The sequence below is a fragment of the Anser anser genome, assembly GCF_964211835.1.
Source record: "Anser anser genome assembly, chromosome: 9".
NCBI lineage: Eukaryota > Metazoa > Chordata > Aves > Anseriformes > Anatidae > Anser > Anser anser.
The window spans coordinates 10,047,386-10,070,902 of NC_139729.1; the positions used below are offsets into that span (position 1 = coordinate 10,047,386).

Here is a 23,517-nt window from a genome sequence, read left to right on the forward strand (position 1 = left end):
GCTACAGAAATCCTGTGTGAACCTTAGCATTGGCTTGCAGCCCGTAGATCAGGGCTGTTTGCTTTCATGAGAGTTGTATAAGATTAAACTTTATTAATGCTTTTTTAAATTCAGGGTACTCATCCTGTAGAGCCTAGGCAGCATAAGAAAATACAGGAGAACTGCTGTAGCAGATTTCTAAACGCTTTGCTCAGTAATACTACAAAACAACCAAAACAAAACACAATGCCTTGCTCAAAGAGGGGTACTGCTATTAAGCTGGTACTGGTATGGCACCCCAAATTTAAATTTAAAATTCATTCTCTTTCTAGGAAAAAGCAAGTAAAACTTAATTTTTTAAGTGCTTTCATTTGAAGTATACTTTTATTCTGCTTGATTTAATTTAAAAAAATCTTTGTTTTTCTTTCCCCAGAGCGGTACCTCTATTGGGATACCTACCTCAGGACTTAATAGGAACACCAGTCTTGGTGCATCTTCACCCAAATGACAGACCCTTAATGCTAGCAATTCACAAGAAAAGTATGTGGTCTCTTTTCTGTGGCAAAAATACTTTATTTCTAAAAGTAAATAGTAACAGCTACGAAGACCTCAGCAAGTAGGAGGTGAAAAAAATTTCTGCAAGTAATTAAATATTGAAGTATTCCTTTACTCTACAACTTGATTCTTAATGTAAATTGATGAAAGTAAGAAATCACTCAATTTCATGTTTGGTGAAAATGAGGTGAAGCATGTCTGCTGTAAACAAATTGACTGTACTTGAATATTTCATACATAAACAAAATTGTGCTGAGAATGCAATGATAGAATTTGTCATATTTTAAATGGTAGTCTGTGTTATTTTGTAAATAGAGAAGAAAGACTTTCAGGGCAAGTTAATTTGTTAATCTATGGAAATGTACAGCGCTCTCTTCAATCATTGTGACAACTCTGAATTATTAAGTAGAACAGTGTAAATATTAAACTGACTTTTTAAATCATTCATTACAGTTCTTCAGTATGGAGGACAGCCTTTTGACTATTCACCAATCAGGTTTTGCACTAGAAATGGAGATTATATAACCATGGACACTAGCTGGTCCAGTTTCATCAATCCTTGGAGTCGAAAAGTTTCATTTATCATTGGAAGACACAAAGTTAGGACGTAAGTCAATAAACAGTTGTTTTTAAATTTTCTTTTTCCTTGAAATCGTAAGGTGATTCTTAAAAAGATTTAAGGGATTTACAGGGTGAGGGGGCAGGAATAATGCAAATTGTTTCCTTTTTACATTTGTGTTTGGTGATACAGTAACTGCTTTAAGCAAAGGAAATTTGACATACTTCAAACTTGGTCAGTACTGTCAAGAGTTGCTTAAGGAGAGTTGTACACAAAGTGAGTAAGGATTTGTGTTGTGAGATTCAAACATCATAGGCAGAATATATAGAGATCCTTATATAGTGATGGTAAATTGAAGGTGTGCTCTGCAACTGAAGTACTTGAGTTTGTAATGGACTGGCCTATGTTTGGTTTACACAGGGGTCCCTTAAATGAAGATGTCTTTGCTGCTCCCAACTATACAGAGGACAGAATCCTTCACCCTAGTGTTCAGGAAATCACAGAGCAAATATATCGGCTGCTATTGCAGGTACAGCATCTGCTTTAATGACACACTTCTGATTTCCCACTGAAGAAAGGGAATTTACCTTTGTGTGAATTTTGTATAGCTATGTTCTACTGTACTGGGATTTGTCTGCAATCCTGGAAATTATTTATACTCATGATTACCAGACATGACTTACTGAAGTGTGTTAAAGCTCCTGTTGGTGTTTCATGGATTTCATGCAGCTATGGAGTCTTCACACAGAAAACAAATACCCCACAAAACTCCCCACCCCCCAAAAAATCCTTGTTCATCTCACATGGAATTATTGGTAACAATTTAATTTGTGTTGAAAGCCTGTGTGCGGGTGTGTGTGTGTATATATACACACACACACATACATACTGTTCTTTTTAACAGCCTGTACACAACAGCGGATCCAGTGGCTATGGAAGTCTAGGTAGCAATGGCTCACATGAGCACTTAATGAGTGTGGCATCCTCCAGTGACAGCACAGGAAATAATAATGAAGACACTCAAAAGGATAAAACGGTAGGTTTTTACTTTTTTATTCAAGTATGAGATACAAAACTTCTAAAAAAAAGTTAGAAAGCCACTTATCTCTAATTTGAGAGAGTTATGCTGAGAGGAGGTATAAGGAGAAAATCATCATTTGTTTATTTCCAACAGAAAGCTTTTTCCATACTAAACATTTCTGGTATAGATAAAGTCTCAGGGTACTGAAGCACAGTTGTAGGTATGAAAGTAAGTGTGTATAAAAAATTTAAACCTGGGCAGTGTGTTAACATATTCTAATACCTATTTTATGTTATATGCTTGTTTCTGGGAAAAACAACTGGATATTTGAAAACAATTTCTTTTGGGAGGTGAAAGTCTGTACCTCTTGTTTTCCCAAGAGAAACTACAAAGATAAAATGCAGTAGTAACGGTTTTATGCTGAAAAAATGTCGAATAATATAGAACGAAAATTTATTTTTTTGCTTAACATTTAACTTTACAGGTCATTGTTTCATCCAGTTGACAGTGAGATGTACCTTTTTTAAATTTCATTAGTCTGAACAAAACAGCAGAGTTAAATTTGTGCCTATGTTTATCAGAACTATTCCATAGGCAAAGTAAACACTGAATGTGGATGCAGCCAAAGGAACTGCACTGTCTTCTAAAGTCTTTTTGGCATTTCTGTTAGTCTTCCCAAATGCTGTTTGATTTCTGAAAGCTAATTTTTTCCTTTACTTAATTATATTGTTCATAGGCTGAATCTCCTGAACTTGATTTATGTTTCTGTGATCAGGCATGGCAGACTACTGTGCTTGCCAAGGTAGTCACTGTTTCTGGCTTTCAGTTCTTAAACACTAGCATCTTGAGCAGGTGAAGCTTCTGGAATTTTTGTTTCGCAGATGAATTGCTACATTTCAGAGCTTTGTAGAAAAAGAGGCCTCCTATTTTGAGGGGAATAGATACTTATCTCTCCCTTACTATTTCTACAGATAGTTACAACTACTCTAGCATAATATTGTAACATCCTGTCAGTGCCTGATTAAACTTCTAGCGCAAGAAGTTGCGTCTTTGCATCAATATTTTATATACCGAGTGATACTGTTTTCTTCTGAAGTCTTACTTGTACTGTTTCTTTATATTGTCCTGTCAAAATCATTCAACCATATGAAACAAAATACAGAGTAATTCTATATAAGAAACTATTTTACATTTTTGCTCTCTAGTTCCTAAAATTCCGCTTATGCACAATAAAATCCTATACATCAGGATTTCTCCCATGATCAGACTAACTGTAAAGTAGAAGTTAACTAAGGTTAGATTTTGCCTTACTGAGGAATTGCTATGCTTGAAACAATTTCATAATAACTGTTTTTAATGACCTGCTTTCAGATTGGTCAAGATGCCCGGAAGGTCAAAAATAAAGGACAACGTATTTTCACCGACAATAAAACAAAACTGGAACATAAGAGAGAGTCTTTTGCAGGTAAGACACTAGCAAGTTAACTAAGTGTTAGTTTATTGCGATAGTATGTGGTGTAATGTGAGAGTAGGGGCTTTTCTAACTTCACTCTAATGAGATTTAATTGATAAAAGTGCTGGGTTTATGTATTATATTGTCCTTAGTCTCTGTACTGTGTTCTGGAAAACATGCGACCCAGCTGTTGTTTTGAAGTACCTTAACTGTAGCTCCTCTTGTCCTAGTAGTCAAATATGTTTTTTCTGTTAGGTAGAGGAAAAAGTTATGGATGTTGTCTTCCCTTTTTGTACGTAACTTCAGGAATTAAGTTGATAAATGAAAACCTTCCTGATCAGATTTAAATCTTGTAAACATGAACAATAACTGTTTTGCACTAGTGTTGACCTCATACTGAGTGTGTTTCATCTATGATGATCTCTATTCTTCTGTATCCATTGTGTCTGTTCCCTTTCGATCCATCAGCTGAACTAAACTTCACACCTCTAAGAATCTGTAAGAACAGGGAGGGTATTTACACAATGTTAATCTACTAGGTGACAAACTTCTTACTGCTTTACAGTGGTTAAGTTCTGACTTAGTAAAAGTTCTCATTTATATGTATTTCTTACTGTTTTACTGATGTTCTAGGGGAAATTCCAAGGATTAATGCTGTGATTGCATAATAACTATCTCTTAACAGAAAAACAAAGTGGTCCTGGTGGTCAGGTGAAAGATGTGATAGGAAAGGATACTACAGTCACAGCTGCTCCTAAAAATGTGGCTACTGAAGAATTGGCTTGGAAAGAACAACCTGTGTATTCTTATCAACAGATTAGCTGTTTGGACAGTGTCATCAGGTAAGGAACCACTGTGTAAATTACCAGTTGATCTGTAGACTTAAGACCTGCATATCTAATATTGCTAAATCCTTTTATTTTAGATACTTGGAGAGTTGTAATGTGCCTGGTACAGCAAAAAGAAAATGTGAACCTTCTTCAAGTGTGCATTCTGGTGTTCATGAACAAAAAGCAGCTGTTAATGCTATACAACCCTTGGGAGGTATCTCTACATTACAACTTCAATTTTTTGCTAGCAGCCAGTTGAATGTTACTTCTTGTCAAAATAATGACAGGTGTAGCTTAGGGATGACCTTATAGCCATTTTCTTAACATTACATGTTGATAATCGAACTTTAATGTTAAAAGTTTTCCCTAGAATTAAAATACTTAGTTAATTGAATATCACGTCTGACTGTAGATGTAGTAAGCCTGTTCATACTATACAAAATACAGCAGGATTTGCAGTTTTAGGGCTTGAATCATTACCACATGTGAAAACATCATTTCACAGTCAGTACTTCTAGGAACAACCAGCTGAAGACCCTGTCTGCTGATTAATTGCAGGAAGAATTCTGGTTTTTTTAAATGTGCATATTTCACTTCTGTTTCTTCTCTGTGGGCATTTTTAAAAAGAGATAAAAGGGGTAAAATGCTATTCTCAGTGTTCTGTGAGGTGTAAGAACTCATTTGAAAGGAATTGTCCACCCATGGAATAACAATGGGGGTTACTGAGGATAGTTACCTACAAAGTCTGCTGAAAAAAACGTAAGTTCATTTGTTAGGATTTAGTTATAACATTTGATATGGTCCATGTCTGGATGGGGAGCTAAAGTGGAAAAGGCAACTGGTTGGTTAGTACAAGAATTGTGAGATTAGAAGTACACATAAACAAGGTACTTGCTGATTTAGCCTCCTCATTATATGAGGCTGAAAGGGGCTGACTAGTAGAGTTTCTTAAAAATTGGTCTTGGGAATTATTTTATCAATATTTCGTTTTGATAAGCTTGAAGAAAAATTCTAACGTAGTTTTTAGAATACAGTTGGAAGATATACTCGGTATACAGAGGAACAAAGTATCCTTTAGAAGGAATTGGAGGGCCTTGAAGTAGAGAGGAAGAAGTAGTGGAACTCGCATCATGCAGTTAAGAACACAGTTTCTGCTGTCATCTGGAGTCTTTGCAGCCCTACTTGGTAGGAAAGGATGTAGGTTCACTAGCTTCTTGGTGTGCTGATGATTGCAAATGACCAAGTCACTAGCATACTCTAGTCAAGAAAAAGGCAAACTTTAGTTACACTTTGTACTAAAGAAGGAAAGTTTTTGATGCTGTTTTTGAGGCATTGGTATGATGTGCTGGATTACTGTTTATAGTTTTCAGGTGAGAAAACTTAAGTAGGCAGATGTTCAGAGCAAAGCCTAGCATCTGCCAGCTAATTACCAGGTAATGAGAGATTAGTATAGAACGAGATGGGAGCTGGGAGGGACTTAATCTTGGGCTGGAGGAGACTTGAAACTTCCAAAGTCATACCAGCAGATATGGATAAAGCCCAGGAAAGATCAAGAAGTCCTTCACTAACAAGATTTGGTTTGTCTGTGTGAAAGTAGAGGATTGGATTTGGTTGCTCAGAAGTCATCCTATTCCTAAAACATTCTTGGCGGATTCTGTGAAATCAAGTAAAATGCTCATTTTGTGTTTTGTCAAGCACAGTTCAGTCTCAGCTGTTCTGCAGCTGTAGCAACATATTACTTATTTTCAATGTATAACTATATGTATTTTTTTCTTTTTAAATAGGTCCTACTGTGTTGAAGGCATCTGGCAAATCAAGTAGTCCCCCAGTAGTTGGTGCTCACTTAACTTCTTTGGCTTTACCTGGCAAGCCTGAAAGTGTTGTATCACTCACAAGTCAGTGCAGCTACAGTAGCACCATTGTTCATGTTGGAGACAAAAAAACACAACCTGAATTAGGTATGATTTCTGCTAATATGTCATCTCCAAAAAAGTGATTGCTCGTAAGTTTGAACTTCAAACGCCAGAACACGTAGAACCTACTTGTGACTTGCGTTTTCTTATATCTAAGATGTTCTTAGGGAAATTGAATAAACAGAAACAGAATTTGTATCTTAAACTTACTGAGAAATTAGTACAGATTATAATAGCTTAAAGTGAATTTCCAGAGCTTTTCTTTATCGTGATTGTTTTTTCCCTTCTGTTTCTGTAGAAATGATAGAAGATGGTCCGAGTGGAGCAGAACTCTTAGATAGCCAACTTCTTGCACCTCCATCCAGCTCCGTGCATGTAAATCAGGAAAAGGAGTCATTTAAAAAACTGGGACTTACAAAGGAAGTCCTTGCAGTGCATACACAAAAAGAAGAGCAGAGCTTTTTGAACAAGTTCAAAGAAGTAAAGAGATTTAATATTTTTCAGTCCCACTGCAATTACTACTTACAAGATAAACCCAAAGGACGGCCTGCTGAACGTGGTATGGCAATACTTCTCACGATTAAAAAGTAGCCTTTATATAGGCAGTGAATCCTGTTGAGGTGATGCTTGCATTTTTAGCTGTATTGTGGAACCACAGGGAATAGTGACAGTTCCATACTATGTTTAAGTCCATAGAGAAATTCTGGTGACAGTCTTGCTTTGAAGATTATATTAGAAGCTATATTCTGCTCTTAACTTACGCTTCAGTAACTTATGTTTAGTTATCTATTCATTATATTACTACTGTTATGCATTTACTTTCAAGGGACAAAAAAGACATGCTTTAGAATGTTTTCCTTCCTGTGTTTGTGCTTGTATTCTCTTCATTCTCTTGCTGCTCATTTCCTTCTACCTTTCTATCTTTTTTTTTTCCAGCCTCTTTGGTTTACATCCAGTTTCTCCTGGTGCAATATCATGTCATAGGTGAAACAGGCTGGTTGGTTGCAATTAAGCTAATAATGCGATCAGCGGCAGATGGAAATGGAACAGCCTAGCTGTAATAGTGAGACTAGTTTTGTCAGGGCTAGGAACTCGGGATGGCATTTTTAGAAGAGCTTGGTACTGACCTGACTTTGTTTCCATTTCAGTCCTGACTTGGAACTGAAGTCAGATACTGCTGAGCATTTGTTTGTTTTTCTTTTTTCCTCCCCCATGATTCTTTTCTTATCTTTGTTTTGGTATAAATAGTTATGCAAGTCCTTGACATAGGAAACCTTCTCTGGAACAACTTAGTCCCGTGTTCTTTATTCTTGCTAAACTTTCAGATGGTCTAAGTAAGCTTTAGACAAACTTAAAGCTTGTGCAGCTTTTAGATATTTAAATATTTAGATATAAAAGATATTTTATGGATTTCCTCATCTCTGTAATGAGAGAACTGACAGTCTTCACCTAGGGAAGAGTTGCTTGGTGCAGACTTCTAAAATAAGGTTGGTTCCGTGCTTTTCTTCCTAAGGTTTGTAAAGGTAGCATGTTCTTTCCCCTTAGAAAAATATTTTCTGTGTGTACTTTCTCTTCTGTGCTGCTTTTTCGTCACCTTCTTAGTTACAGACCTGTGTGACCGTAACTCTCTAGAAGTGCTTTCAGTTCTCTTCTACTGCTTTCATTGAATTGCTGAAGTGATTGGAGTGGCTCCTTTGTATTGATTGGGTGATACATTTGAGCCTCAACTGATGCACTGCTATTCTTTTTCTCTTTTTATTTCCCCCATGGTGTGTCAGCATGATTTACCTTGCCCAGTGTGCTCAGCTCTTGTGCTAGAGGTAAAAGAGTGAGCCTGATCTGTTCCCATATCCTTCCATTTGGGTAAGCTAAGTCCAGAACTACAAAGAACTACAATTTTGAGCAACTTTTTGGGGTGCCAAACCACAGAGAATCTTTAAGATTTCCAGTGGGACGCTTCCTGATGCAGGCTTTTTTCCTTCAGGTGGCCGTGGACAAAGAAATGGCACTTCTGGAATGGATCAGCCTTGGAAGAAAAGCGGAAAAAACAGGAAGTCAAAACGCATTAAACCACAGGAATCTTCAGACAGTACAACTTCTGGAACTAAATTTCCCCATCGGTTTCCTCTTCAAGGCTTAAATACTACTGCTTGGTCACCATCAGACACTTCACAAGCAAGCTATTCAGCCATGTCTTTTCCCACCGTTATGCCTGCATATCCCCTTCCTGTTTTTCCAGCATCAGGGACTGTGCCACCAGCTCCTGAGACTTCGCTCTCTAGTTTTAATCAGTTGCCAGACTCTGGAAATACTTGCCCTATGCAACCATCCCAGTTCTCTGCCCCCCTCATGACACCCGTCGTAGCTCTTGTGCTCCCCAACTACGTCTACCCAGAGATGAACAGTAGCTTACCTCAAACGCTTTACCACAGCCAAGCCAACTTTCCTACCCCATCTCCTTTCTCTTCACAGACAGTATTTCCAGCACAGACACCATTCAGTACTCCCAGCCCGTTCCCGCAACAGGCGTTTTTTCCAACGCAGCCATTCCATTATAATGCACCAGCAGAAAGCGAAAAGGTTCCTGCCCCAGAGACACGAAATGAGCCATCCCGTTCTTGCACTCCACAGTCAGTGGGTGCTCAAGACCAGGCTTCTCCACCTTTATTCCAGTCAAGGTGTAGTTCTCCTCTGAATCTTCTGCAACTAGAGGAAACCACAAAAACTGTGGAAAGTGGAGCTCCTGCGGGTTTGCATGGAGCTTTAAATGAGGAAGGAGCCATAGGCAGCAAAATTGGGACAACTGATGACTGCAGTGGAAAGGGATCCCTACCAGTAAGTATGCTGATGGGTTTATGGTGGGTTTTGTTTTCTTCTTTCAAAGTCTTGGTACTCTGAACATATCTGAGGTTGTTAATATGTACAGATGCCTAAAAATGATTCTTTTTTCCTTCTTCTGTTTCCTTGTCTCTGGTACATTGTTTTCAAAACTATCACTTTGTGGTCCTTATTTTTTAATGATAGTAATCCCCAGAGATGGACTCGCAGTTGTAGTTAGTAAGCTTGAATTTCAGCAGATTGAATTAAAAGTGAGATCCAATCATTAGAATAATGTTAACCTTTAAAAATTAATGTTAATGTTGTTTTCCTAAAGTTACACGAGAGACTTGGAAATGAATCCTTAAATAGTTATTTTTTACTAGGAATACAAATATGCCAATTGGAAATCATTTGAAATATTATTTGAAATATACTTCAAATCATTTGTGCACTTTATTTTTTTTAGTGTTTAACAAAGTTTTGGGCTAGTGAATTTGTGTGAAGGGGGGAAATGATCTGTAACTGGTTTTGAAAGAAGCTAATGTAAATAAAATCACCTCTTTGTTTACAAACAACTAGGCAAAGTAAAGAACCAATGAATTGTTGCTTGCAGATATTAGTAATTCCTTTGTTTTACCTAGGGTTCTAAAGCTGCACTAAGCTATTCGGTAACGTCAGCTTTTTTCCTGTCTTGTTTAAATTTGATGGGTCAGTTTAACATAGTCATATGGAAACCTCAGATGGAGTACTGTCTGTAAAGGTTTCTATAATGGTGATGGTGTGGACTAATTAATTAGTGTTGTCTAAAGATTCCACAGGTTATCTTTTTAATGAAGTCACTGGGATGCAACTGAAACCTTTTGGAGTGTCTCCTTCCTCCCTTCTGCTTTTCTGCTTGTGGTTTACAGCTGTTCACTGCACGTGATAACGTAGTTACAGAGTAGAACTTGGTTCACTGCTGATAAAGGAAAGCAGGTGTTGGAAGGCTTTATTTATAGGCATGCCTGAGATCTAAACTGCAGCAATTAGTCAAAAGCATCATTAGTGTTGATGCTAACAGCTGATTAGATGACTTTGCTGTGTAGTCTGAATCATAAGCATGTACCTACACTAGAAATTGTAAAGGAGAAAGAAGGAAAAACTTATGAACGTACTTGTCCCCCCCCCCCCCCCCAAAGAACATTCACGTCTTCCATTTAGATCTCTGCGTTTAACTTCTTTCTGTGGTTGGTTTCTAGATGATTTATTTTACCTAATATTCTTGATATTGATTCTTAATGGGGATGAATAGCGGGAGAACAGAGAAATGGAGTTTGTGTTTTCCAGTGGAACTTCCGAACTTGATTGACAGAGCATAAAAACTTACTACTTTCTGTTATTGAGTGCTTGCTGTATCATGATCTTCAGAACAAATACTTTTTTAAATGAAAACAATGTTTTGTATCATACAAATCATGCAAACGCCATTTTCTGAGAAATTTCTCAGTGATATATGCATCCAGTGCCTTATTGTGGACTAAAGTATTGTTTGCTATATGACATCTCTGAAAGCTTAGAGATAAGCACTTCTGACTCGTGCTTTGGTAATGAAGTGCATCTGTGACAGTCTGTAGTTTACAGCATGCTCTCAGATGCCACTACTGGATTAAAAGAAGCTTGGTAACAAAATAATACTAATAATTTTGGTGGCACATTCTTTTGAATTTCCTTGAAAGGCTAGTTCCCATTCTTTAGAAACCTGGAAAGTGTTACTTTCTTAATTTCTTATCACTTGAACATGAGGGCAAGACAGACATTTGGTCAGGAAAGCATTAAGGATATAGCTGAAGCTAGTTCTCACTGCTGGTATGTATTTTGCTAAATTCTTTGTCAACATTAACTTTGAATATTCCATAAAAGTGGGGTAATATGTGGGTATTCCATAAAATTGCGGTAAGTGGGGCAGTGCTGTAACTGCTTGTTTAAAAAAAAAAAACACAAAACATCACTATAGTTGATGCTCTTTCCCTTAAACATACAAATTGTCTTAGGAAGCTTGCATCTGGGAACAACTACCTTTTCATGATGTATTGAGAGTAATAAGTGAAGGACTGTTCATGCAAATATTTGAGGTAATTATTGTAGGAGCAACCAACTGCTAGTATGTCTTAGCGGATTTGGCTGAATTTTGAGTAGTCCAGGACAGTAGGGGGCTGTCAAAACTGAGTACCAGATGCCTTCCTTATTAAACAGTGAGTTTTCATTTTTTAAAGAGAAATTGTATTGAAATATCTATCTTCTGGAAGGGACCACATGTCAGCCAACCAGTCCCCTTCATTATTCCTCAGTTGCTCTTGGCATACATTACTGATTGGTGTCTGTCTTTGAATAACTAAACATATGAGATTATGAAGCGAAGTGTATTCATACTAAATGTAAGCACTTAGCAATGAAACAGCCTTAATTTTCTTTGCTTTTTGTGTTTGTGTCCCTCCATTTCCTGTCACCAGGCTGAATCTCCAATGGATGCTCAAAATAGTGATGCACTCTCCATGTCCAGTGTCCTGCTTGACATTTTACTTCAAGAAGATGCATGTTCAGGCACTGGCTCAGCTTCGTCAGGGAGCGGTGTGTCTGCAGCTGCTGAATCTCTAGGGTCTGGTTCTAATGGCTGTGACATGTCAGGGAGCAGAACAGGTAACGCTGGCAGTGAATACTCCTGGCATTTTAGAAGAGTTGGGGCATGATGCACTACAAACATAACTTGAACACTGAGTGCTTTATGGGAAAAATCTTTCCTGTCTTTAATCCTCATTGCACAATTTATTCCTGATTTCTTTTATCACATCACGTGATAGTTTTTCTACTATGCTTGGTTTACAGTATAAAACTTCTGAAGTTCTTGTGTATGTAAAATAGCTGGTAAAATTTTGCATAGGTATGATGGAATAATGAAGGGAAACGTATTCCTTGGCGTTTCACTTCAGACTTTTTTAGTTTAAATTAATTATTCTATTGTGATTTAAGAGAGATTTAGCTTGAAAATTCATGTCTTAAAAACAAAGCAGTTACCTAAGGGGGAAGGGGAGTTTTGTCTGTTTAAAAATGAAATAAAATGATTGTTATATTTAGACTTTTAGTTCTCTTTAACCTTCTTTAGCTTGGAAAATATTCAAACAATCCATGTATTTGAAAATTTATAACGAAGCTTTAAAATTATTTTTAAAGGTAGTAGTGAAACTAGTCATACCAGCAAATACTTCGGGAGTATTGACTCTTCAGAAAATCATCATAAAACAAAAATGAAGGCAGAAATGGAAGAAAGTGAGCACTTCATTAAATATGTCCTTCAGGATCCTATATGGCTTTTGATGGCAAACACAGATGACACTGTTATGATGACTTACCAGATACCTTCTCGGTAATTCTCATGCTGTAGTACTTCACGAAATGCTTATGTGTACAAGATATGAATTACTGTCTCAAAAGAAGAAAATTTGTTTTAATGTTTAGCTTGGTGTCAAGAAGAATTCTTGCTTCCTTTATATCTTCTGCATGCTACACAATATATGCTGAAAAAGAATTATTTGATTAGGCCCATATGTAGGTGTATATGTATTTATTTTAGGTCTGTTACCTAAGTTGAAATTAGCCATATATATATCTAAGTTCATGCGTAGTTAGTGATTTGTAATTACTGCCTAGAAATCCTTGAAGTTAGATCAACAGATTCGGGCAACCATACTTATATCTAATGAGAGTCAGTAGCGAGGAAGATCAGAACTCGGTGTTGTCCTTGGAATGTCGCATTCAGTGGCATGCTGTTTTCTCTGCCTTGTGGTGGTGGTTTTTTTTGTTGTTGTTGTTCGGTGGCATTACCCCACTCCCCAAGTTGTTGTCTTCCGCATATTCACTCTTCTATTCATTCTGTTCTATATTGCCATTCAAATAAGATAAGGAAGTAGAAGGTAAAAATTGGAAGATTCCTAGCAGAAAACATTTTGTAAAATATTTTTCAGTGTTTCAATAGAAAAGAGCAGATACGGGAGGGACAAGTTCACAGGTTTTTTAATCTAGTTTATATTTCTTGGAAGCAGCGAATGGTATTTTGAAAGGAATAGAAAGCTTCAGTAAAGACAAGCCTTTTGGAAGGGGGGAAAAACAGTTTTCAAAACACAAAAGCATAGGAATGATCAGGGAAGACAGAAAACACATCTTAAGAACTTGAGAATTTTGCTCTGGGTTTAAAAGTACCTTGGCATTACCCAGTTTTTGTAGCCTGAGGAGTTGACAACTACAGTTGGGAATTTCAGTGGATTGTAAGAGTAGCAAAACCTTGCAAAGAATAAATAGTGCCTGTATAAAACAGGATGCTGAGATGAGAAGAGTTAAGTTGTCACAGCATGATGGCCAAGAACAGATGAGAGGAGCCAGCTTGTTCTTAGGTGTGCCGTAAGGAAAAGAATTAACATTGGGTTTCTTGGAATCTTTCTGTAGTCATCTCTTACAAACGTGTACAGCTTGTAAATGTTTGGTGTGGGTTGTCTTTTGTTTTTAAGTTTCTTAGTCAAGGTGGGGCACTGGGGGTGGGGGGTGGGGGTCGAGGACCTTTGTCTGCTGACAGAGCGGTGTTTTCTAAATCTCTTCCTCTGTCCTAAACTGTAATCTGTTCTTGATGGCCTTCTTAAACATACCTTATTTCTTTGGTTCTGGTATCTCATGTATTTAGTATCTGTTTTGGGTTGTCATCCCAGTGGAGGGGAACTTGGAACATACTGCAGCAGAGGGAAACTGGGGTTCTTTGTTTCACAGAATCGTCTAGGTTGGAAGAGACCTCCAAGATCATCTAGTCCAACCTCAGCCCTAACACTAACAAGTCCTACACTAAACCATATCACTAAGGGCTACATCTAAACGTCTTTTAAAGACTGGTGATGCTGCCTGAATAGTTCTAAGAAAGCTGTTTTCAGTGGGATTTGGAAAGACAGTGAGCCAGCAGAGATACATTAAAGTTGTCTGCAAGTGTAGAAGGCTGCTGAAATAATCACATTTAATTTTGTTCCAATATAAGATCCGTAAGCTTAACATTCCAGAACAAAATAGTCTTTAAAAATGTTAGTATTTGTTTAACCTTATATAGGCATAAAGCCCAGAAACTGTTCAAGCTCAATTTCTAAATATATTTCATTTCAGAGATTTGGAAACAGTTTTAAAAGAAGATAAGCAGAAATTAAAGCAAATGCAGAAACTACAGCCAAAATTTACAGAAGAACAGAAAAGAGAGCTCATTGAAGTTCATCCGTGGATCCAACAAGGTGGACTGCCAAAAACTGTTGCTAATTCCGTAAGTTTAAAAGAGTTGGTTCGTTTTGTGTGTATAACAACGCTTAAATTATTAGCTGCCTGTGTTAGTTTTCCATTCCTGTTGCTGCAAAAGCTTGGTCAGTTATGCTGGGAAACAGTTTATTTCAGACTTCCATGCAGTGGCTTCAGGCTTGATTTAATTTATCACGGGTCTTTTTTCCAATGGGAAAGCTGATGTAGTGGTGAATACAGTGTAAGAGATGTCCTTGCTATTTTTAGCTTTCTTGTATCTAGTTGCAATTTTGTATGAAATAAGACTTCTGGCTTCACTGATTTTAAAAAAGAAAAACCTCATACGACTTGAAAAACAAACTTCTACTTTGTTTAGAGAAACTCATGCTTTCTTCTTTCTAACTTAAGCTTTCTTAAAAGTATGCAGTGAATGGGAATACAGTGTTCCTCTTTGTATTAAAATTTTCCTGCAGGATCAACTCTTGTCTTGATTGTATGATAAGTTAATTAATGGCTTGGAAAACAAAATGGCATCCTTTCAGTTTTATTGGCTATCTATGAATTTCACTTTATGTAAAAATGACTGACTGCATTCCGCTTCCATAAGCTGTGCATCACTTGTAGCTTTTTTTCCCCTGCTCAGCTATCAAATGCAGAGGCTCTTTTTGCTCATAGGCGTTTCAAAAGTCAGTGTAACAGAACTGCAGTGAAATCCTAGCAGTGCAACTAATGTGGACGAATTATTACAGTGTTGGCAATCAAATGTAGGAGAATGTGATTTGTAGTGCACATAAAATGTCAGCATTGTAAATGATCTGTGGCATAACTGCTTACAGTAGAGTTCTCAAGTATCTATATTGATTTACTACAAGTTATAAAATGATTGTGTGGGAGAAGTTGGGAATGGTATACACCTGGTGTAGCACAGATTTAAAGGTTCCCTTGGAATCAGGGATCACATACAGATGGACTAGTGTTTAGAAAAGCTTTTTTTCTTTGACTTATTAATGTTTATATTTTTTTTAGGAATGTATTTTTTGTGAGGACAATATACAGAGCAATTTTTATACATCATATGAAGAAGAAATCCACGAAATGGACCTTAATGAAATGATTGAAGACAGTGGGGAAAACAACTTGGTTTCTCTGAGTCAAGTCAGTGAAGAACAAACATAGCCTTTGAGCCTGTTGCTTTTAAAGCGGCTTCAAAATTATGGTGATGATCCATAAAAGTTTTAATCTTGTTTCCAGCAAGATGAATCTGGTTCGTAAAACAAATGTGTTTTTCTTGCTCTAAGAGTCATTTGTGAAAGAATCTCTTTTTAAATGGTGGCAATCTCTTCCCAGTAAGGACATTGTTGAAGATGGTATAGCTTTTCTTTAAAAAAAAAAAAAGACTCATATTTTGCACTTATATGCCTCAAGTATTTCTTTATGAACTATAAAAGCTTTCATTGATGCCTACTGAGTGGGTCAATGAGTACTGAAAATCCCTTTGCGAACATCCAGTTCTTCAAATCTCCTTTGGGTAATGATTCAGCATTATACGTTGTTCTAGGCATTTTGCTTAGTGGCTCTTTAGCATTGCTCTTAATATCTGAAGTGGTCCAGCATACTAGAAGAAATAACCTTCCAGAAAATCAGTTCGCACTTTTCCCTTCTCGTACCAGTTGATTCATCATCGTCTTTGTTTCCTGTAGTTTTGACTATAGGAACACTTTTTGTCTCAGAGGAATGTTAAACTAATTTCGTAAAGTGATCTTCGGTTAAAATATTTACATGGATATGTAAGAAAGTATAGGTGAGTGCTGACTACTCTGTAGCCTTTCGTTAAATGGACACTGCGATCCTATGAACTGATTATTATCCTGAAGCATCATTTCTGACAGTTCATACACGGGAAATCTTTAAGCATAAAGATTTAAAAACTGAGACCACAGAGTTTAACTGCCTATGCTCCTGTGACTGTTAGACAAAACTTGGCATAACTTGTACCTTTCTTTTTGATTTGTTCCATCAGGAGGTTGGCCATGGCTTTTTTTTGTTTGGCTAAACAAACATACGTGAAACTTGCACATGGCAAGGAAGGATTAGACATTTTCATAATTGGAAGATAATTCTTATAAAAAGAGATTGTGAGAATGCCATTGACTTTCATCATATTTGAATTGCATAATCTAAAACTTGGTGTGGCTGGAATCCTTTGCTGTCAAGGGTTTAATTTTAATGCCTCTGAGATTGTATCAACTTGAATATATTCGCTTTGTGTTCTTGCACTGTTTGTACATGTTGGATGTGGGAAGAGAACAAAAAGTAACTTAATATTGGTTAGTTAAAGGACATTTAGTTGCACCACTGCTAGATGTCAGCTTGTAGGTCTTGGAGGTGAAAAATATGGAGAAATTCAATTAACTTTCGATATGTTTGTCTTAAACTATTTTTCATGGAATGTGTTTCATATTTTTTGTTTTAATTAGCATAACATTTCATTGAAATTTAAGGTTATTTTCATTCTATAAAAATAGTCCACTTTTTGTACAAAGAGGAATGAAGGTTGATCTGACACCACCAAAAACATGCAGAAGCAACTGGTATTTGCTTAGTGGAAGAAATGTGTAAAGGAATTCGTTATTAATTGGACAGTGTCATAAAGAAATTTGCAAAGGAGGCAGGTTCTTCAGTTAGCAGAGTGTGAACTTGTGAAACAAGTAGAATTACAACTTAAAGTATCTTAAATGTAGTGTGAAACACTACCCAGTATGATCTGATTCCTGTCTTTAATAGTTCAGCAAGGTCAAACTTTACTATTTGTAAATATAAACTGAATGAGAAACTTTGAAAAATGTTGTAGTTCAAGTCCATTGTATTAAATGTTTTAATCATAAATGGAACAGTGCAGCTATACCAGCATATTACATATTCCTTTTTTGTTACAAGTAAACACAATTTTAATTGGACCAGGGTTTGGGAAAAATAAAAGCTTTATATAAAGGAGAGCATCATAATTAAATTATTTTCAGGGACTTCTCAACCACTTTGTGAACTTTGCTTTAGCATGCTTTTTTTTCTGGCTGTGTTTTTTTGTTGTTTTGTTACTTTTTTTTGTTCTCATTTCTTTTTGTTAATGACCATCTTGTAACCATAACTTAGTGAAAGGAAGAGAAAAGTATATTTAGAGCATTTTGTGGATGTGCTTACTTACGGACTTAATCTTGCATCCTTAAAGTGTTTGCATTTACAGGGTGGTATTAAATATTTTCCTGTAACTTTAAATCTACATGCCTCCATTTATAGATAAGATTCTGAAGCTGTAATTTTTCCAAACTGTTGTAAGATGATTTACTTGTGATGACACTTTGTCAACATGTCAACAATGTTTTCTGTACACTGTGCAATATATTTTGGTTTTGCCACGTGTGACTAATTTTTATGACTTTGCTTTTTAGAAAACTGGTAAATAAAACAGATATATTTTTAGTTGCCTTTCTGTTTCTTGAGCCTTCTACTCCATGTAAGAAGCAAAAATACATACATTGCTGCAAGTACGTGAAGTGGCATTTCAAAGAAGAACTTTTAAGCTGTGAAGATAGTTGTGGCTCACTATCCTGAAGTAAAACTGTTGCCAGCTTGTCTGACTTGTAAGTTTAGTTATGAAGTGCAAGTCTTTATGTTGACTAGTCATTCTGAAAACGTGCACGCATTTAGTACCTGGAAGTGGATATGCAGCTGGGTTTTCTGTGTGATGTTCAAAACCAGCAGAAGGCATGCTGTCCTTTTCTTTTGCTTTGTTTAATGTCATCTTTAAATACCTTTTCTTCTGCAGCCCTCTGTAGCTTTAGATGTAGAGAATTCCTGTTATGCCCCATAAATTTGATTTGTACAATGATTATTAGCCTTAAGTGGTGGTGTGTAAGACTGAAGATTGTTTGAACTTCTATGCTGGATTTTACCCTTTTACTGTTTTTTTAACTGTTTTATACTCCGGTGGGTTGAGAAAGTGGAGAGGTGTGAATACGTTTATTTTCTTAGCAGTGATGTAGTTCAGCGTGTGAGGAATATAGATTAGGACCACCGCCCTCCTCCACTTTAGGAAGAACACAGATTATCAGAATTTCATTAGATATGTTTTTCCCTGACTCTATTTTGGGATACTTTATTTTTAACAGAAAAGCTAATACAATTCCTAGTGTAGTCATGAGGGAGGCATCTATATGTGTGTTGCAAAAGTCACGGTGTTTACATGCGAAAAGATAGTTCACTGTGCAGGTGAATTGCCTTCGCACCAAAGGCAGAATTGCTGTGTTGTGTGCACTGTTGCCTGAATTTACTGTGTTTTAAGGTACACCTGCTGAACACATCACTCAAATCCCTTTGAAGTCTTCTGAATTGACCCTAAATACATGAGCAGTTGTGCATGTGAAATCTGAAATCCATTTTTGTCATGATAGCACCTTGGTTCCTTGCTTAATGAAATATACAGGTAAGAAGTATCAAAGTATTTTACAGAACTACAAATTTGAGAGTCATGCCCACATGGGGATCTCTGCAACTCATTAAAGGTGGTGTTATGCTAGTTTTTGGATGTCAGTTGTGATAATGGATATATAACCGTTGGAGAATGGTGGTGCTGCTGCAATAAATTACCAGGTAATGTTTCAGTTATTCCTGCTTCTGTTTGTGTGTGCTTGTGTTTTTCTTGTTTGTGTGGTTTTGGTTCTTTTTGCTTCTTAAATCGTAAGTGTTATAACAGTACAAGTTAAATGTGGCTTCAGGCATTTTCATTGTCGGCACTCAGAGATAACAGCTTGCTTTACTCGGCAGGGCTGTTGGGAGCAGTCTTTGTCAGAGTCTCTACCATCTCTGTAGCCCCTAGGCGTCACTGGTGTCCTTTGATTAAATCTGGCTATTTTGCTGCCACTGTACTTCCTCTATTCAGCTTCCTGTATTCTCGGGCTATTGAGTTTGCTGTTACATCATTTGATAAGAGATCTGTGGCTAGAATTCCAGATAAGGTGGTGGGAAAACTCATAACGAAGAGTTGATGGCCCAACAATAATCAACACAAATATAAAACAACTATAAACTTTCTGCTTGGGAGAGGAAAAGAGGCTGCTGAAAAGCATCAGATTTTAGTCTACTTAAAGCTGGCATGAATTTGGAGAACAAATGTTTTTCTTTACCTGAGCATCAAGATCCTTGATTTTTCTTCCCTTGTGTTCCCAGGAAGGGTGGAAAGAAACTAATGCACTGATAAATCTGACTCAACAAACATGATGAAATGAGCCGCATGCTTCTGGCAGAGTGACAAACTGATGACTTAGAAGGAAAACAACGTTTTTAAGAGTAATTTCCAGAAATTCCAGTGTTTACTTACTCAAAAAGGGTTGCGAGCTTGAGAAACATTAGATGTGTTGAACAGGGCAGCGAGCAGCTTACCAGCCCCTTTTTGTTAGAGGCTGTGGAAGAGGACGGTGTTCAGGGGGTGGTACAGAAGGTCTTTAACTTTGTCAGTTTGCTTTACTAGTTAACATTTTTATTTATTTTTTTTGGAAAGACTTATGCCAGGCTTCCTAGGTGTGAAAAGTATAAATCCAGGAAGAAATTGAAATGCTGAAGTTTTGATCATGGGTATTTGTCTTGGCATCTGCTGAAAAGCTCAAAAGTACATTGGGTTGAAGTGCGTGTGGTGGGGTTTCATTCTACAGCAGCAAAAAGGCTGCTGTGGCAACACATGAACACTGTTTTAACCTTAATGAACAATATGAAAGTATGAGAGCACTTGCCATTTGTTACTAAAGAAAATGCCTTTTAACAAAACAAAAAAAAAATACCCAGTGAAGGACATTGAATGTCCCAAGGTGCTATAAATAGTTCAGGTGGCAGGCCCTTTGCTTCTGATATTACTCTCAGGACACAAGTTTACACCTGTTTTTGTGTTTTTTTGTGGTATTTTTTTAACTGGACTGTTTTCAACACTGGATTAATCAAAACGAGTGGGTACTGTGGCAAAATGTGTGTGTTTCCTGTGGTGCACACAATGCTTTCTATGTAATACAGAATTGGGAAGTTAGCAAGGTGAACCTCAAGCACCTGCTGCCACTGGGGTAGCTGTCTTTGGTGGGGATGGCATTACACCAGCCCTAGCTCACCATGCTGCTTTGCACTTCATGCGTTTTAACTAGACCAAACGAGAATAAATCTGAAGATGTATTATAGTTTCCTGGTGTGTTAAGATTTGTCAAGGTGTACTGTATTAATACACGAATACAGAATATAGCAAACTTATTACTCTTTTAATTGTCAAATGGTCTAAAAGTGAATTCTTTGTACTACAGTTGCACTGTCAAAAAAAATGTATTGATGTACTTTTAAATGAATTTGACCATTGCTTGTCCAAGGTAAGGTTTACTGTTGTTCCCTTCTGTTATCACTAGCTGACTCACTTTTACGTTTCCGATGTGTTGGCTTTCTTAGTTGTTTTGGGGTTTTGTGTTCTTGTTTTTGTTTTTCCCTAGGGGAAACAAAAGAAAAGCAAACCTAGAAACCAGAGAACCCAGCAACCCAATTAAAAAAGCCCTTATAACAAGTCGGCTGGATAAATTTAACAAATACGTTTCTCCAGGTGGCTTTAATTTTCAGTTTTCTTAGGTGTATTCTGTTTGTGCCCCAAATCTTTGTGTTGTTGGTTTTCCTGACTGGGATGATGGAACTCCAACTCTTGCTGCTGCTGCCAGGATCGTGTCTTGTCTGTTGTGGTCCTTTGGAAGCACAGGCTAAGCACTCTTGCCATAGCAGGGAACTAAATACCACTGTTACGTGACAACAAGAAACTGAATATGGTGGGAGAAAGCTTGGTAGTGCGTGAGTACTTGTAGAAATAAAATTTGAGGCCTGGCAGCTGGAATGGAACCAATGCTGCAGTACTCTCAGTAGAGTGAAAAGGCTAAATCACAACATGTAACACGTTAACCTTTAGCCCTATGAATATGTTGAAACTGAATCTCATTTTTGTTACTGTTTTTTGTTACAGAATGAGAAAACAAGTTTCAAGCCACCTAGTACTGCAAGAACCCCCAGAAAGGCTGGGCAGCCTGTGTTTGCCTCTTCTCTCATTTGGGCAATCTCAAGAGCTGGAGTGGCTCAGTTCTGTGGAGTCCTGGCAATACCTGCTCAGTTCCTCCAACTTCCCAGGGGAGAATCGTGTCCATAGCATGGCCTGTAGACAGGCCCTTTATACTAAGGCTTAGCTCTGCACCATCCGTCTGGTATGTATGCTCTGACTTGTGCTCCTGCGGACTGCATCTCTTGAACTTTCAAATGTTTGTTTTATTGGGAGCTTATACAAATCTATTGGAGCACATAAAGACTGAAGGTGATACTCAGACCAATTTGTGTTTTTGTGCCTGTGCTAATACATTTCTCCTACTCTCCTTAACTTTCAGTTTGAATTTTGAATACTGACAAATGTCTTCCCATATTTTGGAAAAAAAAAATGGTTTTCCATGGCTCAGTTGCATTTCTAGATTTAGTAAAACCAGAGGTTTACAACAAAAATATTAATTAACAAAAATATTAATTAACAAAAATTAAATTGCAGAGCAACTTTGTGCTAAGCAATCAGGAGCGGCAAAGTCTTGTGATAGCTGCAATGCAGAGGTACTGTACATTTAGAGTCCTAAAATCCATCTGTTGTTTCTGCAGCTATACAGAATTCTGAGAAACAAAGTAACATCTTATGTATTGTCATTGCAAGAATAAAATGCAACTTACTGTGCCAACCAGTATATTTTAGTATGATTGCTTTTAAGTCAAATTTAAAATCAATTTTATAATATTGGATTGTGCAATGTAATAACTATTTGCTGGAATTGTTTCTCTTTGGGATGAATGATGTTTTAATTTGCTTTAAAAAAAGAAGTCCACAGGAAGTAGTGGAGTTAAAGAAAAGTATGAGACTGCCTCAGGGCATGAAAAAACAAAGAATGACCTGAAATCACTCTGGTTGCACGATTTTCTCCAGACTGGCATGGAAGTCTGGGTTAACAACCCCAGCCCTCAAGCTGAGCTCCCAAAGCCCCGGGGCTTCTCCATCTATGCCTTCAGGCCCTTGTGCAGAGACTCAGTTACCAGAGTGGGGCCAAAAGCAGTGTCTTCATGAATTGCAATTTGGGTATGTAAAACCAAACCAAAGTTTGACACAGTGCAAAAGGAAGTGACAATGTGAAGAATGTGGTGATCAGGAATTAATTCCAGTGTCTGTATGCAGTTGTCTTTACCAGCTCCTCATGTTTTTTTCAGTTCTGAAGTGCTGCTGTTGGGCTGTGACTAGTGAAGACTCTCCCAGCTGCTCTGGGCAGGCTCTTTGGGCCAGGAAGATGGGGAGGGCTGGCCAGGAGTGCCTTCTGCTCAGGTCTGCTTGCTAGGAAGATGCATACCTCTTCCGAAACACCACCTCCCTGCAGGCTGCTTCACTAGAGGGTTTTTGTGTGCTGTTGGTTGTCTTGAAGTTCCCTTCTGCCTGATCTCCTTTCAGAGACAAATCCAAGTGCATATGTATAAAAAAAAATAAATCCTAGTATGTATGTATAAAATACCTATATATTAGAAGTGTGTTAAGATTGGTAGCTGCCATAATCACTTGATGACAACAACAAAGGAGTCCCACAATGTGAAAAACAAAAATCTTTCTTCCTTTGTTTTCATTTGTGTACAAATGAAAAGATTACCAAACTGCTTTGAGTGGAAGTTCCTAAAGCTTTGGATCTAGCTGGGTCTAGTTAGGCAGTGTATTTAAAGCTCTTTACTAGTAATCACCTTGTGTTACATGAATGAGCACTGAAACTAAGTGAAATCAATATAAAGGCCTGACTATGAAAACATTTATACACAACATTGTGTTATTAGTCCTACCAGTCCACTTAAAATCTTTTCCTTGTACGTACTTTGCCCTTGTGAGGCGATGCTTAAATCTTTAAATTTAAAGAACAGAGTTTTCAGGAACTTGTGGTTTGGGTTCTCAGGGAAAATGCTGGGTGAGGAGGGGAATAATCAAGCTAACAGAACAGCAAAATAAGGTTGCCTATATTCTAATC

General features: G+C 37.3%; 1 protein-coding gene across 11 annotated transcripts in view; it reads left to right on the top strand.

The window, feature by feature from the left end:
• Nucleotides 1–17,902, top strand: part of PER2 (period circadian regulator 2) — a 47,243-nt gene extending 29,341 nt beyond the window's left edge. For all 11 annotated transcript variants that reach the window (XM_083849289.1, XM_083849293.1, XM_083849296.1 and 8 more), the window contains 14 exons: nucleotides 413–519; nucleotides 988–1,141; nucleotides 1,514–1,622; nucleotides 1,998–2,129; nucleotides 3,486–3,579; nucleotides 4,253–4,409; nucleotides 4,493–4,611; nucleotides 6,182–6,355; nucleotides 6,609–6,869; nucleotides 8,295–9,145; nucleotides 11,620–11,806; nucleotides 12,338–12,530; nucleotides 14,303–14,453; nucleotides 15,452–17,902. In XM_083849289.1, coding sequence (XP_083705415.1) covers nucleotides 413–519; nucleotides 988–1,141; nucleotides 1,514–1,622; nucleotides 1,998–2,129; nucleotides 3,486–3,579; nucleotides 4,253–4,409; nucleotides 4,493–4,611; nucleotides 6,182–6,355; nucleotides 6,609–6,869; nucleotides 8,295–9,145; nucleotides 11,620–11,806; nucleotides 12,338–12,530; nucleotides 14,303–14,453; nucleotides 15,452–15,601 — 2,839 coding nt within the window. In that variant the 3' untranslated portion in view covers nucleotides 15,602–17,902. The remainder of the gene's footprint in view (nucleotides 1–412; nucleotides 520–987; nucleotides 1,142–1,513; nucleotides 1,623–1,997; nucleotides 2,130–3,485; nucleotides 3,580–4,252; nucleotides 4,410–4,492; nucleotides 4,612–6,181; nucleotides 6,356–6,608; nucleotides 6,870–8,294; nucleotides 9,146–11,619; nucleotides 11,807–12,337; nucleotides 12,531–14,302; nucleotides 14,454–15,451) is intronic.
• The last annotated feature ends 5,615 nt before the right edge of the window (nucleotides 17,903–23,517 follow it).